A 16,729-nucleotide genomic window follows, 5' to 3' on the forward strand; every position below is an offset into this window, starting at 1 on the left:
ATTAACTGTTTAATATATTTGGGTGCATAAATACTTAGAACTGTTATATCTTCTTGTTAGAGTGTCCCTTTATTATTATATAATGTCCTTGTCTCTTGTTACAGTCTTGTTTGTCTACGTACTGCTACTCTGGCTTTCTTTTGACATCCCTTTGCTGGATAAATGTTTCTCCATCCCCTCACTTTTTTTTTTATTATAATTTTTTATTTTTTATAAACATATATTTTTATCCCCAGGGGTACAGGTCTGTGAATCACCAGGTTTACACACTTCACAGCACTCACCAAAGCACATACCCTCCCCAATGTCCATAATCCCACCCCCTTCTCCCAAACCCCCTCACTTTTAATCTGCAGTTTCAGTAGAGACCATGGCAGGATCCTGGATTTTTACCCCTCTCCAGCAGTAATGAGACACTGGAGTCTTGTCAGAGGAGGACTAATGGAGAGTCAGGTCTCCCTCCCACCACTGCCTGAGTAATGAAACCATACCCCTCCTCCCATTGTGTCAACAAAGACCAGGTGGGGAGCAGTAACAAGGCAATCCTGTGCTCTCCCTATCCATAATGGAAATCAGTGGAGGCCTACTAGACAGCATACACTATAATCACTCTGCAGTAATGAGCAAGTTCTCCAACTTCCAGGTGCCAGCAGAGGGCAAGTTGGGAACTGCCACCTTCCTGGCTAACAAGGTAGCACCATTTTCCCCCATCAGAGCAGTGTCAGAGGAGGCCTGCTAAAACACAGTAAGATCCAAGTCTCACTACAGAATAATTAAAATGCCCAGGTAGCAATCCAAAACTACTCATTATACCAAGAAATAGGAAAACCTCAATTTGAATGAAAAAAGACAATCAACAGATGGCAACAGGACACAGCTGTTGGAGTTAAGTAAGATTTAATGCAGCCATCATAAAAATGCATTAGTGAGCAATTATAAACCTGCTGGAAACAAATGAAACAAGAGACAATCTCTGGAAAGAAAGGGAAAACCTCAGCATATAGGAGATTTAAATGACAACCAAATGGAAATTTTTGAACTGGAAAATACAATAGTTAAATTTTAAAAAGCCCTCAGTGGATGGGTTCAACAGAATGGAATGGACAAAGGGAAGAATCCATGAACCTGAAAGTAGAACCATGGAAATGACACAATATAAAATGAAGAAATTAGCCTACATAAAAATGAACAGAAACACACATCACTTGGGCTCTTCATAAAAATGAACAGAAGCACACAGTTTGGGCTCTTCTTACTCTTTGTACTGGCTTATTATTATTACTACTTTGGCTATACTCCTTTGTATAATCCATTGTCCCCAGCATGATGCATTCTTCTTAATAGGTATAATAAGTATTTTTGAATTAAAAAAATGAACAGAGCCTCAGAGACATGTGGAATAATAGTGAAAGTTCTAATAGCCATGTCACATGAGTCCCAGAAGAGGAGGAGAAAGAAGATAAGCCTGAAAAGTATTCAGAGAAAAAAAAAAAGGATGAACATTTCCCGAATTTGGCAAAAAGACATAAACCTGCAAATTCAAGAGGCTGCATAAATATTTAACAGAATAATTCCAAAGAAATCTATGCCAAGACACATCACATTAAAGCTTTTAAAAATTAAAGACTAAGAAAAATCTTGAAAGCAGCCTGGGGTGGGGGGAACACATTACCTACAGTTGAAAAGCAATTCAAATAGAGTAGATTTCTCATTAGAAACCATGGAGGCCAGAAAGAAGTACAGCTTATCATGGACTACTACTCAGCAATAAACAGGAATGTACTATAGATGCATGCAGCAAGTTGGGTGAACCTTAAGAAAATTTTACTGAGAAAAAAAAAAAAACCCTCAAATGATTACTGTTTTAAATAAAAATAAGAAAAAATTTTAAAAAGAAGAAAAAAAATAAAAAAGAAAAACAAAGATTACCTATTATAAGATTCATTCTGGTCAAAATGACAAAATTACTGAGAGAGAAAACAGATTAGTGGTTGCCTGGGATTAGATAGCTGATGTGGGGAGGGAGGGATGTAGCTATGGCTATAAAAAGGCAATACAAGGGATCCTTGTGGTAATGGTCACAGGAATCTATACATGTGATAAAATCATATATGAACATTATAACAATGTCAAACTCTAGGGTTTTGATACTGTGCTACAATTTGGTAAAACAGAACTACTGGAAGAAACTGGGAGAAGGGTACATGGGAATTCTCTGTACTACCTTTGCAAATACCTATGTATCTATAATTGTAAAATTAAAAAAAATACTATAAACTTTGAACCAATAATTCCACTCAAAGAAGTTTTAAAAAATAATGAAATTTTACAAGTATTTATTAGATTGGCTTTTTTTATAGGACTATGAAGTATAAATTTTCTCTTAATCTCAACCACATGGGATTAAATAAAAACAATATACCCACAACCACTGAAAATATCATAGACATGCAAAAGATTTTTGTAGCATTAATCCTTTTTAAAAAGCAGATTATAAAACAATATATAAAACAGTACTGCATATTTATGGAAATATGTATGTATATACATGTAAAAAGCAATATAAAAAATACACACCAAGTGTTCATCATCTATGGGTAGAAGGATTACAGTAATTTTACTTTTCTTTTTTACATCTTTCAAACTGTGAATAGTGAGTATGTATTATTAGACTGGGCATACAAAAATATTTCATACAGAAAAATAAAATAAATTTATAAAAAGAAATTTACAAAATATTCACAAACAAAATAAATGTAATTAAAAAAAACAAAGATGAGTGCAGTTTTATATTTAAGATACTAACACAGGTAAAAAGACATGGAAAAAACTTGTTAAGGTAATAGGGAACAATAATGATAATAATAATGATAAAGATAACCATCATGGTAAACATTTACTTAATTCACAAATCACTGTAAAAGGTAGAAAACCACCAGTGAGCTACTTTTCAAAATGAAATTTAGGATTACAGCAATAAGGGACATGTTTTCTTCACTTTCCCTGCTGGCAACAAGCTCCCAATTCTCTCTGTTTAACCACATTTCTGACATCTTTTAGTAAGTAATAGTTTTACACTTGAAAACATAGACATGCTTTCATTGACTATGCCAAACCAGATTAGTCTTCTGTTTCTCATAATTCATGTAACAGTTTGAATAAAACTTAACATAAATTTACAGCATTCTAAATAATCTAGTTAATGACATTGTTGTTTCCTTCCTATGAATCTCTATAGTGCACTATTTGTTGGTTCCTCTCATGATACTTTCATATTCTGCCTCTTACAGCTACTTCTTTGTTTCTCTTATCTGTCCCACCAGATGGAGTCCCCTAAGGTCAGGCCTATCTCATACTCATCTTTACCTATCCTGAAATGTCTAGCAGAATACACTGCACACAGTTAATATTATCTTGTTCTATTAGGTGTACATTAAGATTATGAACATTTCAAATCAGGCATGCAACCCTCTGTTTTTTTGTAATCCCTATAGTACATAGTTTAGGTCTAGGCATAATGATATCCAAGGTATCCTTGCTGATTTCTATTTAGTGAAACACCTTTGAGAAATATGTTCTACAAGGCATGGTATCTGACAGTGTTAGAGACAGAAATTTTGATACATATTGGTAAAAGAACATAAAGTGTTACCGAACTTTAGACTCATAAAAAAATAGAGAATTTACATATGGCAGAAGTTCATAAACTGGATTAAGATTTCTGAGGAAAAACAAAGAAGAATAATAGCAGTAAAGAAAATAAATTTTGTGAAAGTATGTTTCTAATAAGCTTAAGTAAAGTTACAGAAAGAACTATAAAGTCACAGAAATTCTTTCACTAGAGGGTTTATAAATTATGCCTATGGAGAACCAGCCACAAAAATGATTAGAGGCAAAGCAATAAAATGACTTACTTTATAAACATAAAATGTGTGAACAAAGAATGTGAATAAAAAATATATGGCAAAACTCTAACCAGAACCCAGACAACTTTATCAGTGGCTGCCCCCTTTTACTTCCTAAACAAACATACAAAACAAATGGATTCTACTGTGCTTACATGTGCCTTTCATGCATGTCATTGTTGAAGGACACAACTCAATGACTCGAACAGCAAAAGTTCCTGGTTCCTCTCCTGGTACTGTCAAAATGGAAATCTAAAAGTGTAAACAAAATATTAGACATAGCTGGTAGATCTCATTTTCATTCTTCTATCATTAGAGTGTAGTTAACTTTCAAATTGAGTTGTCCTTTTTCAAACTCCACTGATGTATGAAAAAATAATTTTTAAGGGTCTAACTTAGAACAGAATTTGAAACATGTAACATGAACATATGTCCAAACATCGAGTATCTGCATTATTTATATACTTATATATAATATATATTACATTCATATAATTCAGAAAATAAATACTTCAAATATCTTTAATATTTAATTCTTCACTTATTTTCAAAGGATTCATTTATGACTTACTATTTCTGCATTATATATACTTCAGTATTTGAAAACAGATATTATATCAATTTTGATTATTCATAATGGCTAAAAGCAGATATAGAGTACTAAAATCTTAAAATGTTACAAATCCCAAAGATAATGAAATAATAGATCAACATATACCAAAATACAGCTGCACTATATACCAAAATGTTTCAAAATGAAGGTCTTCAAATTAATTTAAAGACTCCATTAATAAAATTAGAAACCCAGCATTTACAGTAAAGTTGAAAATTGTTTTTCAGTAATGTTTATTGATATGCAGTATGTGATATGCTATAGGCACTACTAATATATTACATGGCTTTATACTCACAACTTTAAATGACCATCAGTCAATGTTTCTCTATAAAACTAAAAGTTTCAATATTAATTCTCAATAATCTTCAATCTGAGGAAACTATATCCCCTCACATATAAAACACTTGCCAAAAAGTAAAACCCTATTTATACTTTTATTTATGAGCTCTATATTTTGATGGGTGATGTCACACTGATAGCCCAACATAGGAAAGGCCTACAAGTTCTCAAAACAGAAATTCTTTTGATAACCTTGACTATTCTATTACTATCATACTTCTCATAAGTACATTTTTGGGTTTAATATGGCTCAAAAACTGAGTTCCCCATATTCCTCTTGACTTCCTTTTGCTACTGGCTGTCCATGATATAGAATGTTGTACTTTAAAGGGAAGAGCCAAAAAAACATGTATCTAGTTGTACAATACTTATCAAATGATTATGACTAAAAACATGCACATAACTGGAAAGGTATCTTAGGGACTGCACCAACATGGAAATTCAGGCATACCACATTTTATTGCACTTCACTTTACTGCACTCTGCAAATACTATGTACTTTTTTTTCTCTTACAAATTGAAGGCTTGGGGCGCCTGGGTGGCTCAGTGGGTTAAAGCCTCTGCCTTCAGCTCAGGTCATGATCTCAGGGTTCTGGGATCAAGCCCCCAAGCCCCGCATAGGGCTCTCTGCTCAGCAGGGAGCATGCTTCCCGCACCCACCCCGCCTCTCTGTCTACTTATGATCTCTGTCAAATAAATAAATTTAAAAAATCAAAAAAAATTGAAGGCTTGTAGCAACCTTGCATTGAGCAAGTCTGTTGATTTTTTCCAACAGCATTTTGTTCACTTCATGTCACATTTTGGTTAATTCTCATAATATGACAAACCTTTTCATTATTTATTTGTTATGGTGATCTGGGATCACATATCTTTGATGTTATTATTGTAATTGTTTAGGGGCTCCATGAACTGTGCCCAAATAGAATAGCAAATTTAATTGATAAATGTTTTGTGTGTTCTGACTGTTCCACCAACCAACCATTCCCCAGTCTATACCCTCTCCTGGGGCCTCCCTATTCCCTGAGACACAGTGCTACTGAAATTAGGCAAATTAATAACCCTATAATGGCCTCTAAGTATTCAAAGGAAAGGAGGGTCACACATCTCCCATTCTAAATCAAAAGCTAGAAATAATTAAGCTTAGTGAAAAAGGCACACTGAAAGCCAAGATAGGCCAAAAGCTAGGTCTCTTGTGCCAAACACCCAAGTGGTAAATGCAGAGGGAAAGTTCTTGAAGTAAATTAAAAGTACTACTCCAATGAACGTAAGAATGATAAGAAAGGGAAACCGCCATATTGCTTATATGGAGAGAAGTTTAAGGGGTCTCAATCAAACTAGCTAAAACACTCCCTAAGCCAAAGCCTAATCCAGAGCTAGGCCCTAACTCTTTTTAATTCTATGAAGGCTGAGAGAGGTGGGAAAGTTACAGAAAAGTTTGAAGCTTAGCTAAGGTTGGCTCATTAGGTTTAAGGGAAGAAGCCATTTCCATAAAGGAGTGCAAGCTGACATCCCAAATACTGACACAGAAGCTGCAACAAGTTATCCAGAAAATGTAACTAAGATAATTCATGAATGTGGCTACACTAAAGTACAGATTTTCCAGGTAGATCAAATAATCTTCTACTGGAAGAAGATGTTATCTAGGGCTTTCATAGCTAGAGAAAAGTCAAGACCTGGTTTCAAAGTTTCAAAGGACAGGCTGAGACAGGCTGATTCTTTTGTTAAAGGCTAATGTAGCCTGCAACTTCAAGTTGAAGGCAATGCTCATTTATTATTAAAATAATCCTAGGGCCTTTAAGATTTACTACTCTCCCTGTGCTCTGTAAATGGAACAACAAAGCCTGGATGATAACACACAGTTTACGAGTATTTTAAGGCCACTGTTGAGACCTACTGCTCAGAAAAGATTGCTTTTAAAATATGAATATTTGCTGACAATGAACCTGGTCATCCAAGAGTTCTGATGATGATGTACAAGAATAATGTTCTCATGCCTGCTAACACAACATATTTTCTGCAGATTATGGATCCGGGAGTAATTGTGACTTTGCCATAGATAGTGATTCTTCTGACAGATCTGAGCAAAGTAATCTGAAAACCTTCTAGAAAGGATTCACTATTCTGAATGTCATTGAAACCATTCATGATTCATAGGAAAAGGGCAAAATATCAACATTAATAGGAGTTTGGTGGAAGCTGATTCCAACCCTCATGAATGACTTTGAGGGTTTCAAGATTACAGTGGAGAGCCTCTGGAACAAATAATCCAATCAAGAAATGGGCAGAGGACATAACAGACATTTCTGCAAAGAAGACATCCAGATGGCCAACAGACACATGAAAAAGTGCTCCATATCACTCGACATCAGGGAAATACAAATCAAAACCACAATGAGATATCACCTCACACCAGTCAGAATGGCTAAAATAAACAAGTCAGGAAATGACAGATGCTGGCGAGGATGCGGAGAAAGGGGAACCCTCCTCCACTGTTGGTGGGAATGCAAGCTGGTGCAGCCACTCTGGAAAACAGCATGGAGGTTCCTCAAAATGTTGAAAATAGAACTGCCCTATGACCCAGCAATTGCACTACTGGGTATTTACCCTAAAGATACAAACGTAGTGATCCAAAGGGGCACGTGCACCCGAATGTTTATAGCAGCAATGTCCACAATAGCCAAACTATGGAAAGAACCTAGATGTCCATCAACAGATGAATGGATCAAGAAGATGTGGTATATATACACAATGGAATACTATGGAGCCATCAAAAGAAATGAAATCTTGCCATTTGCGACAACATGGATGGAACTAGAGCATATCATGCTTAGCGAAATAAGTCAAGCAGAGAAAGACAACTATCATGTGATCTCCCTGATACAAGGAAGTGGTGATACAACATGGGGGCTTAAGTGGGTAGAAGAAGAATCAATGAAACAAGATGGAATTGGGAGGGAGACAAACCATAAGTGACTCTTAATCTCACAAAACAAACTGAGGGTTGCTGGGGGGAGGGGGGTTGGGAGAAGGGGGTGGGATTATGGACATTGGGGAGGATATGTGCTTTGGTGAGTGCTGTGAAGTGTGTAAACCTGGTGATTCACAGACCTGTACCCCTGGGGATGAAAATACATGTTTATAAAAAATAAAAAATAAAAAATAAATAAAAAATTAAAAAAATTAAAAAAGTTTGTTAATAAAAAAAAATTACAGTGGAGGAAGTAACTTCAGATGTGGTGGAAATAGCCACGCAACTGGAATTAGAAGTGAAACTTGAAGAAGGGGCTAACTGGCTATAATCTCATGATAAAACTTTAATAAATGAGGACTTGCCACTCAAGGATGAGTAAGAAAGTACTTCTTGAGATGGAATCTACTTCTGACAATGATGCTGTGAAGAATGTTGAAACAACAACAACAGATTTAGATATGACATAAACTTAGTTGATAAAACAGATTTTGATGGGACTGACTCCAATTTTCAAAGAATTTCTACTGTGGGTAAAATGCCATCAAAAAGCACTATATGCTAGAGAAACCATTCATGAAAGAAGAGTGAATTGATGCAGAAAAGATTATTGTTGTCTTATTTTAAGAAACTGTCACAGTCACCCAAACCTTTAACAATCTCCACCCTGATTAGTCAGCAACCATCAACGTCAAGACAAGACACTCCACAAGCAAAAAAGATTACAATTCACCAAAAGTGCAGATGATGGTTAGCACTGTCTATAAAAAGTATTCAATTAAGTTCATTTTTTTAGATATAATGCTATACTGGACACTTAATAAACTATAGTATAGTGTAAACATAACTATTATATATATGCACTGGGAAACCAAAAAATCACGTGACTTGCTTTACTGTGACATTTGCTTTACTGTGGTGGTCTGGAACTACACTCACAGTATCTCTGAGATATGCCTATATTTCTTTTGTTTCCTATAACCATCAAGTCTAATTTTTAAAAGTTTATAATCAGCAATCCCCTTCTGTGTCCTGAACTGAGAAGGTACTGCCTTAAATCTCATAAAGATTAATAAAGCCATCAAAAGGGAATTCCCTTAATCCTCTAATACCACTTTCATAAAATTTATCTAAACTTACACCTATTCTTTCCTCTCTTTAAGCCTCATTACATATGCTTCCAAAATTTTAAAAAAAGGAAAAAAAAATCATGTAGGAAACAAAGAAAAGCATACCAAATGTATATTTTAGACTGCTCATTCTAATAGCTCTGTGGAGGCTAGATCTGAAGGAGTTAAGATGAAAGGCAGAACAAGTTAGAAGGCAGAAATAATGAGGTCCAGAACCAGAGCACTGAGAATAAGGACTTAGAAGAAAAACAGATTGTAGCAACTTCTAGAAAGTACAATGAGAGGACCTGGAGGCTCAGGAGATAGCAGAGATAAGAGGAAGAAGTTGTTAGCTAGAAGTTTGTCAGTGCTTTTCATCAAGGCAGGGAGCACTGGATGAGTAGTTTTGAGAGGGAAGATGGTGAGTTCAGCTTGGAGTATGTTCAGTTTGAGGTGCTTTTGAAACATGTGTCCAGCAGGAAGTTTGGCTAGCATTCCTGGGAGATACAGAAATGGCTGTCACCAACATTTAAGCAGAGTTAGAATCATGAGAGTATATGAAGTCAAGCAGCAAGTACGCACAGAGCAAGAGATAATGTGGGCTGAAATAAGAACCCTGAGGAGCCCCAACACTTAAGAGGAGGACAGAACCCACAAAAGAAGCAGAGAGGGAATATCCAGAGAGTCATGAGGAGAACCAGGAGGGAAGTGTCATGGAAGCCCAAAAAGGGAATAACCAACATTGCTAAATGTACCATGAAAGACCAATAGACAAAAACCAAAAAACGTCCTGTGGTCCTAACCATTATAAAGCTTTTAAAAACCTAGCAAGAAAAATTGTGGTAGCAATGTGGAGATAGAAGAAAGGCCTAGAAATGAATGAGAGGTAAAGAGCTGGAGGAGGCAAGTATAGATATTGTCTTGAAAATGCTGACAAAAACAGGTGAGAGACTGGATACAATTAGAGATGGGGGCAAAGTCAAAGGAGAATTTGTTTCTTGTTTTTATCTTTTTAATTTTTTTTTGAACCAGAAAGTACTAGTACATGTGTATAGGTTAAGGGGAAGGTACCATTAGCAGGGAATGCCTGAAGACACAGGAGAGGGAGCAAACATATAGGGTGGGTGTGTGTGAGTGCATGTGTGTGCGTGCGCACGTGTGCTTGTGTGCGCACGTGTGCTTGTGCATGCCAAGACCATCTGTGAAAGGGACTGCTGGCCTTAGACAAGGAGGGGAGCCTCCTCATTAGTCTCATGGTACTTGTACATGAGTTGTGCATGCTGGGGCGAAGGTCAAGGGCCACTGTGCTTAGTAGGTGGCCCTGCTTTTCACAGTGAAGTGGGGGGTGAGGTGAAAGAGCTGAGAGAAGGTGGGTAAAATAGTAAAGATTTGGATTAGGCACTGAGGGGAAAGGGAGAGGGAGCCATGTGAGGTCAGTGGAAAAACTAACTGGTAATAAGCATTGAGGGTCCAGATGAATGAGGCTGGCAACCTTGACTCTGTGGCAGTGCCAGTCTGTCTGGTTGTGTGGTTTGCTCAAGTATCCAACTATAATCCAAATATAGATTATAGTCTCATCTAGGGACAGGGTTATCCTCTGTGGGCACAGTGGAAGAACATGGCTACATGGGAATTGAAGGTATTGGGGAAGGACAGTTGAGAAGATTAACCATGGGGTCTAGGACATGGAAAAGGAAGAGGACAGAAGGAAGCTGGGAAACTGGGAGGAAAAAGAGAGGACAAGGAATCATAGGTCTCTTAACAAGTCAGTGAGTAGAATGGGTGAGGGTGAGAATGGAAAAGCTGAAAGAATAGGGCCAGATTAATGCCACTGTATACCCATAACCTCCAGACTCAACTGGGCCATTAATGCTGTGTAGCCAGCCATTTGACTATGAGACAGGTCACTCTCCAACTCTTCACGGTTATTACTATATATACCCTTCCTTGAGCTTTGACTTGTTAAGCACTCTTATGTGCTCATTCTCAGGAGATAACCTCACTTTGTAATTTAAAGAGTAAATGGAGGGGCGCCAGGTTGGCTCAGTTGGTTAAGTGGCTGCCCTTGACTTGGGTCCTAATCCTGGCATCCCGGGATTGAGTCCTGAGCCAGACTCCCAGCTCAGCAAGGAGTCTGCTTCCCCTTCTCTCTCTGCGCCCCCCCAACCCTGTTCCTTTTCTCTCTCTTGCTCACTCTCAAATAAATTAAAACTTTAAAAAAAAGAGTAAATGGATCCTATCAGATGGGAACTCCCAGACCTACAAACAGTCCCACATTCACCCTCTTATTTCAAGGTGTCTTACATCCCATCTAAGGGCAATGCTTTTTACCTGTTCTCTGAATCCCAACCTCTCCAGCCTTTACCTGGACCTTGCTGCGTTAATTGTCTTCCTTTTCTCTTTGTATCTTCAGCCTTTCCTTACCTCTCTACTAGCTCCACTGCATCAGCTGAAATATACACAATATCTTTTCAAGAAAAGCCCTATTCACTTCCACATCTCTCTTCAGCAATCACTTCCTCTGTCCTACTCTTCACAGTTCCGCTTCTACAGAACTGTCTTAATATTTTCTCATCACTTTAATGCCTCCCTGTCATTCTTGAACACACTCACAAGGCTTAGAGTTTATTGGAATACACAGACAAGTTAACTGGCAACTACAGGACAGTGAGATGAGCACCACAATAGCTGCTGTAGCAGTCCTTGCTCACACCTGCCATGCTTAACTATAGCTATTATTTATCTATCTATATCTGTATCTTCCAGACTGCAAGCTATGAGGGCAGAGATGATATCATGGTTAGCACTGTCTTCAGACATCAGCACACTGGATGGCATGTAAAAGACATTCATTGTTTACTGAATGATTAAAGTGAATTATTTATGCTCATATGTATAGCAAACATTTGTTTTATATACCAAAAATCTTCTAACTTAAGGAATTTTGGGAACCTATTTTTAGCAGTAGCATAGAGAAAAGGTCTCAGAGTCATACTAAGTAAGCTGATTTTATCAGTTACTGTGTAATATGATTAGGAGAAGGGGGTTGGTCTACTTCTTTTAAGAATTCAGACTGAGGAAAAACCATAGGTATAAAGACATTCCTATAGTAAGGAAGATATGTGCAAATGACATATCAGTAAGGAAAAGAAGAGGGTACTGAAAGGAACAATGGTGATGAGGAAACAGAACCAGAAATGTATGCTGGTACTCATTCACACCAGGCCTAATGGTGAGCTTACCACCACTATTCTAGGGTTGGTTACCATAAAGCCTTTTTCTCTAAGAGTTTTAAAGATTTTTTTTTAATTTATTTATTTGACAGACAGATCACAAGTAGGCAGAGAGGCAGGCAGAGAGAGAGAGGAGGAAGCAGGCTCCCCACTGAGCAGAGAGCCCAATGCGGGGCTCGATCCCAGGACCCTGGGATCATGATCTACGCCGAAGGCAGAGGCTTTAACCCACGGAGCCACCCAGGTGCCCCCATCTAAGAGTTTTAAATGTATTCTCTGGGGATTCTCTTTTTCTTCTCAAAACAATGTATTTTCAACTTCACAGAATAGCTGTCAAAAACTAGGATTTACTCCAACTTTCATAGAATAAAAATATTATAAAAAATGTATTTGTCCTGCTGGAAGGAAATACTTAAGAAGCTAAGATTATTACAGAATTGACATTATGTATTTTTTAAAAAATGCATTAAGGGGCGCCTGGGTGGCTCAGCAGGTTGAGCCTCTGCCTTCAGCTCAGTTCATGATCCCAAGGTCCTGGGATCGAGCCCCGTATTGGGCTCTCTGCTCAGTGGGGAGCCTGCCTCCCCATCTCTCTCTGCCTGACTCTCTGCCTACTTGTGATCTCTGTCAAATAAATAAATAAAATTTTTAAAAAATTGCATTAAATGCATTAGTGCATACAGTTTAATAATTTTATTTCACCAATATTAATTTAAACATAATACCATGTAGATTAGGTTAGCAACATTTATTAAAAAGTACAGGACTAGGTTCTTTCCATAGTTTGGCTATTGTGGACATTGCTGCTATAAACATTCGGGTGCACGTGCCCCTTTGGATCACTACGTTTGTATCTTTAGGGTAAATACCCAGTAGTGCAATTGCTGGGTCATAGGGCAGTTCTATTTTCAACATTTTGAGGAACATCCATGCTGTTTTCCAGAGTGGCTGCACCAGCTTGCATTTCCACCAACAGTGGAGGAGGGTTCCCCTTTCTCCGCATCCTCGCCAGCATCTGTCATTTCCTGACTTGTTTATTTTAGCCATTCTGACTGGTGTGATAAAAATATATGTTTATAAAAAATAAAAAACTAAAAAAGAAAAAAAAGAAAAAAAAAGTACAGGACTAAAATTACCTGTTGATCTGAATCCGTTTTTAGTACAGATCTATCTGTAATCAGGACTGACCTGGAGATCTGCCTGTAATGCACAAAACAGTTAATCAGTGATTTTCCACAGGTAAGTTTCAATTATAGTTATATAACTATAAGAAGGTATATTTCAAAGATTTAAGTCATGATAAAAGTGTTGCCTCATCAAGCCAAGCCAAGCTCTGCTTTAATCTTTTCTTGGCTTATTGAAGGTAGGATATTGTGAGGGCATCTGGGTAGCTAAGAGTCTAGTCAACAAAACCAAAAGACAACCAACATAATGGGAGAAGATATGTGCAAATGACATATCAGATAAAGGATTACTATCCAAAATCTATAAAGAACTTATCAAACTCAACACCCAAAACACACATAATCCAATCAAGAAATGGGCAGAAGATATGAACAGACATTTCTACAAAGAAGACATCCAAATGGCCAGCAGACACATGAGAAAGTGCTCACTATCACTCAGCATCAGGGAAATACAAATCAAAACCTCAATGAGATACCACCTCACACCAGTCAGAATGGCTAAAATGAACAAGTCAGGAAACAATAGATGTTGGTGAGGTTTCAGAGAAAGGGAAACCCTCCTACACTGTTGGTGGGAATGCAAGCTGGTGCAGCCACTCTGGAAAACAGCATGAAGGTTCCCCAAAAAACTGAAAACAGAGCTACCCTATGACCCAGTAATTGCACTACTGGGTATTTACCTCAAAGATACAAATGTAGTGATATGAAGAGGCATCTGCACCCGAATGTTTACAGCAGTAATGTCCACAATAGCCAAACTATGGAAAGAGACTAGATATCCATCAACAGATGAATGGATAAAGAAGATGTGGTATATATATATGTGTGTATGTATATATATGTGTGTGTGTGTATATAAAATAGAATACTATGCAGCCATCAAAAAATGAAATCTTGACATTTGCAATGACATGGATTGAACTAGAGGGTATTATGCTAAGCAAAGCAAATCAGAGAAAGACAATTACATGATTTCACTAATATGTGGAATTTGAGAAACAAGACAGAGGATCATAGGGGAAGAGAGGAAAAAATTAAACAAGACAAAATCAGAGAGGGAGACAAACCAAAAGAGACTGTTAATCTCAGGAAACAAACTGAGGGTTGCTGGAGTTAAGAGGGGTGGGAGGGATGGGGTGGCTGGGTGATGTGACTTTGGGGAGGGTATATGCTACGGTGGGCACTGTGAACTGTGTAAGACTGATGAATCACAGACATGTACTCCTCAAACAAATAATACATTGTATGTTAATTAAAAAAATGAAAATACAAAAAAAAGAGTCTGCCTTTTCCTTAGGTCATGATCTTGCATGGGGCTCCTTGCTCAGCAGGGAGTCTGCTTCTCCCTCTCCTTCTGCCCCTCTTCCTGCTTGTGTGTGTGCATGCACATGCTTTCTCTTGCTCTCTCAAATAATTAAAATCTTGGGGGAAAAAAAAGGAAAGGCGGATATGTGACCTGCAGACCAACCCCAGCGTATGCAATGGAGTCAAAATTAGATGCCTCCCCTACAACCAGACTCTGGATATATATGTATATACATCTATATATATACATATATATAGATAGATATTGGATATATCTTTGGTTTAGTACACATTTGCAACTAACTTGAAGAACACAGTCATACAGAAGTGTCAATATAATCACACAGATAAATTTTCCAATGTTTCACCTTTCCTTGGACAGTGGAGGGTTGACTTACCGGTATTGTACATGTGAGCATGTGTTCTCAGAAAAGTAACTGTCCTCCACAAGGAAATGCTTAGAGATTATTCTCTGACCAAACTGATCTATGATTGCTTTACATCTATAAAGAAGAAAAACATAGCAGAAAAAATTTCTCATTAATGATTACACAACTGAAAAATAAACATAGTCATCTACAATTTTGAATCTGAAACCAATTTCTTGGAAGACAAACTTCAAAACAGTGTAAGATTTCACATTTTGACATAAAACTGACACTAAATTATAGATTATATATTCTTTTTGCTACCTTGAAATCTTTAAGCTATAAGCATAAAATTTAAATATTTATTTTGAATACCATTAATAAGAATTAAGTTAGTATAAGTATTACAGTATAAGCATAAGCTTTCTAATGTTTAGGAACATAGAAGCATTTCTTTTGTTTAGAAAACAGGATTTTTTCCCCTTAACAGATCTAAGAAAAGGAGAGTAAAGTTGATTAAGTATCTTGTTATATCATCACAGTCTGTAAAAGTCACTAAAGCCTTTTTATTTTTGTTAAGTGTTGCTTTCTCTTTTGTTCAAGAATAGCCATCTGGTCACACATGTGATAATGTTTTAAATGAGTAAAAAAGGAGGGATAAAGCTTCTTTTAATAAGTTTCTACTTTACTTCAAAGGATGATCACAAAAATATTTCTTTCAAGTGCTATTTCTAAATAGGGAAAACACTTATGCATAGACACTATCAGGTCTCTGTCATGTGATATGTGTTAGGACAATGAATTATATGGAACTCCCCCATTGACCTTCTTTCAATGTGTCTAGATAAAAGGATGAAAATTAGAATCCATCTCCTTACAGAGCCACAAGTTATAAATGTACTTTATAGGGCTCATTATCCAAACTAATGGACTAAGGGCAACATCCTTGAAATGGACTTACCAGCACTGACAAAGCCAGTATGCAGTATTTCAGAAATGGTATGCAAATGGCTGCATGTTTGCCGTATCTTTTTGTCATGAAAAATATCACAGCTTACTTTTGTCACAGCTTCTCCTCTTGAGATCAGAATTATTTTATTAGAAATACATTTGTATGCTACTCCTCATAATATGCAAGCAAATAATTTCAAATTTATATAATATTTTAAATATATTGATATAAATTAAAATATGCTATAGCACTCTAAAAATAAGGCAAATAAGAGATATTTACCAGGCATAAAAGCATTAAAAATAAAATAATGAACACCCAAGACCAACAATAAGAGGAATTTAATGTGTATTTCCTAATGTAATGTGTAATGTATAATTCCTAATATGTGTTTATTCTTGAATAAATGACTGGCCACTGTTGTCAGTACAGACTGTGATATCTCATGATGTTAGATATACATAATACATATTTTAACCAGTCACATATTAATACATGTTATATTACATTATTATTGATGTGATTTTTTTCCCATCTCACCTCCAGTTCCTTTGTCTTTCTCAGTTATGTTTCTATTGCATATGCCCTTATATTTCATTGAACTAGAGGTTTGCCTTATAAAATAGTTAACTAAATAGATAAAAGGTATTTATACCTAATACAGTATTTTCCAAAATTATTATTTAAAAACTGAAATGGTAAGTTACTTACTCAGTATCCTGTTTTAATACATTCACATACAATTTA

The 16,729-nt window shown here is 36.6% G+C and overlaps 1 protein-coding gene across 2 annotated transcripts in view; it reads right to left on the reverse strand.

Annotated features, from left to right (window-relative positions):
• The window catches only part of CHM (CHM Rab escort protein), a 229,309-nt gene that overhangs the window by 63,819 nt on the left and 148,761 nt on the right, over positions 1 to 16,729 (reverse strand). For both annotated transcript variants that reach the window (XM_059157117.1, XM_059157118.1), the window contains 3 exons: positions 15,061 to 15,165; positions 13,307 to 13,370; positions 4,061 to 4,157 (listed from right to left, as the gene is read on the reverse strand). In XM_059157117.1, coding sequence (XP_059013100.1) covers positions 4,061 to 4,157; positions 13,307 to 13,370; positions 15,061 to 15,165 — 266 coding nt within the window. The remainder of the gene's footprint in view (positions 1 to 4,060; positions 4,158 to 13,306; positions 13,371 to 15,060; positions 15,166 to 16,729) is intronic.

Source organism: Mustela lutreola, chromosome X, assembly GCF_030435805.1.
Source record: "Mustela lutreola isolate mMusLut2 chromosome X, mMusLut2.pri, whole genome shotgun sequence".
Classification (NCBI taxonomy): domain Eukaryota; kingdom Metazoa; phylum Chordata; class Mammalia; order Carnivora; family Mustelidae; genus Mustela; species Mustela lutreola.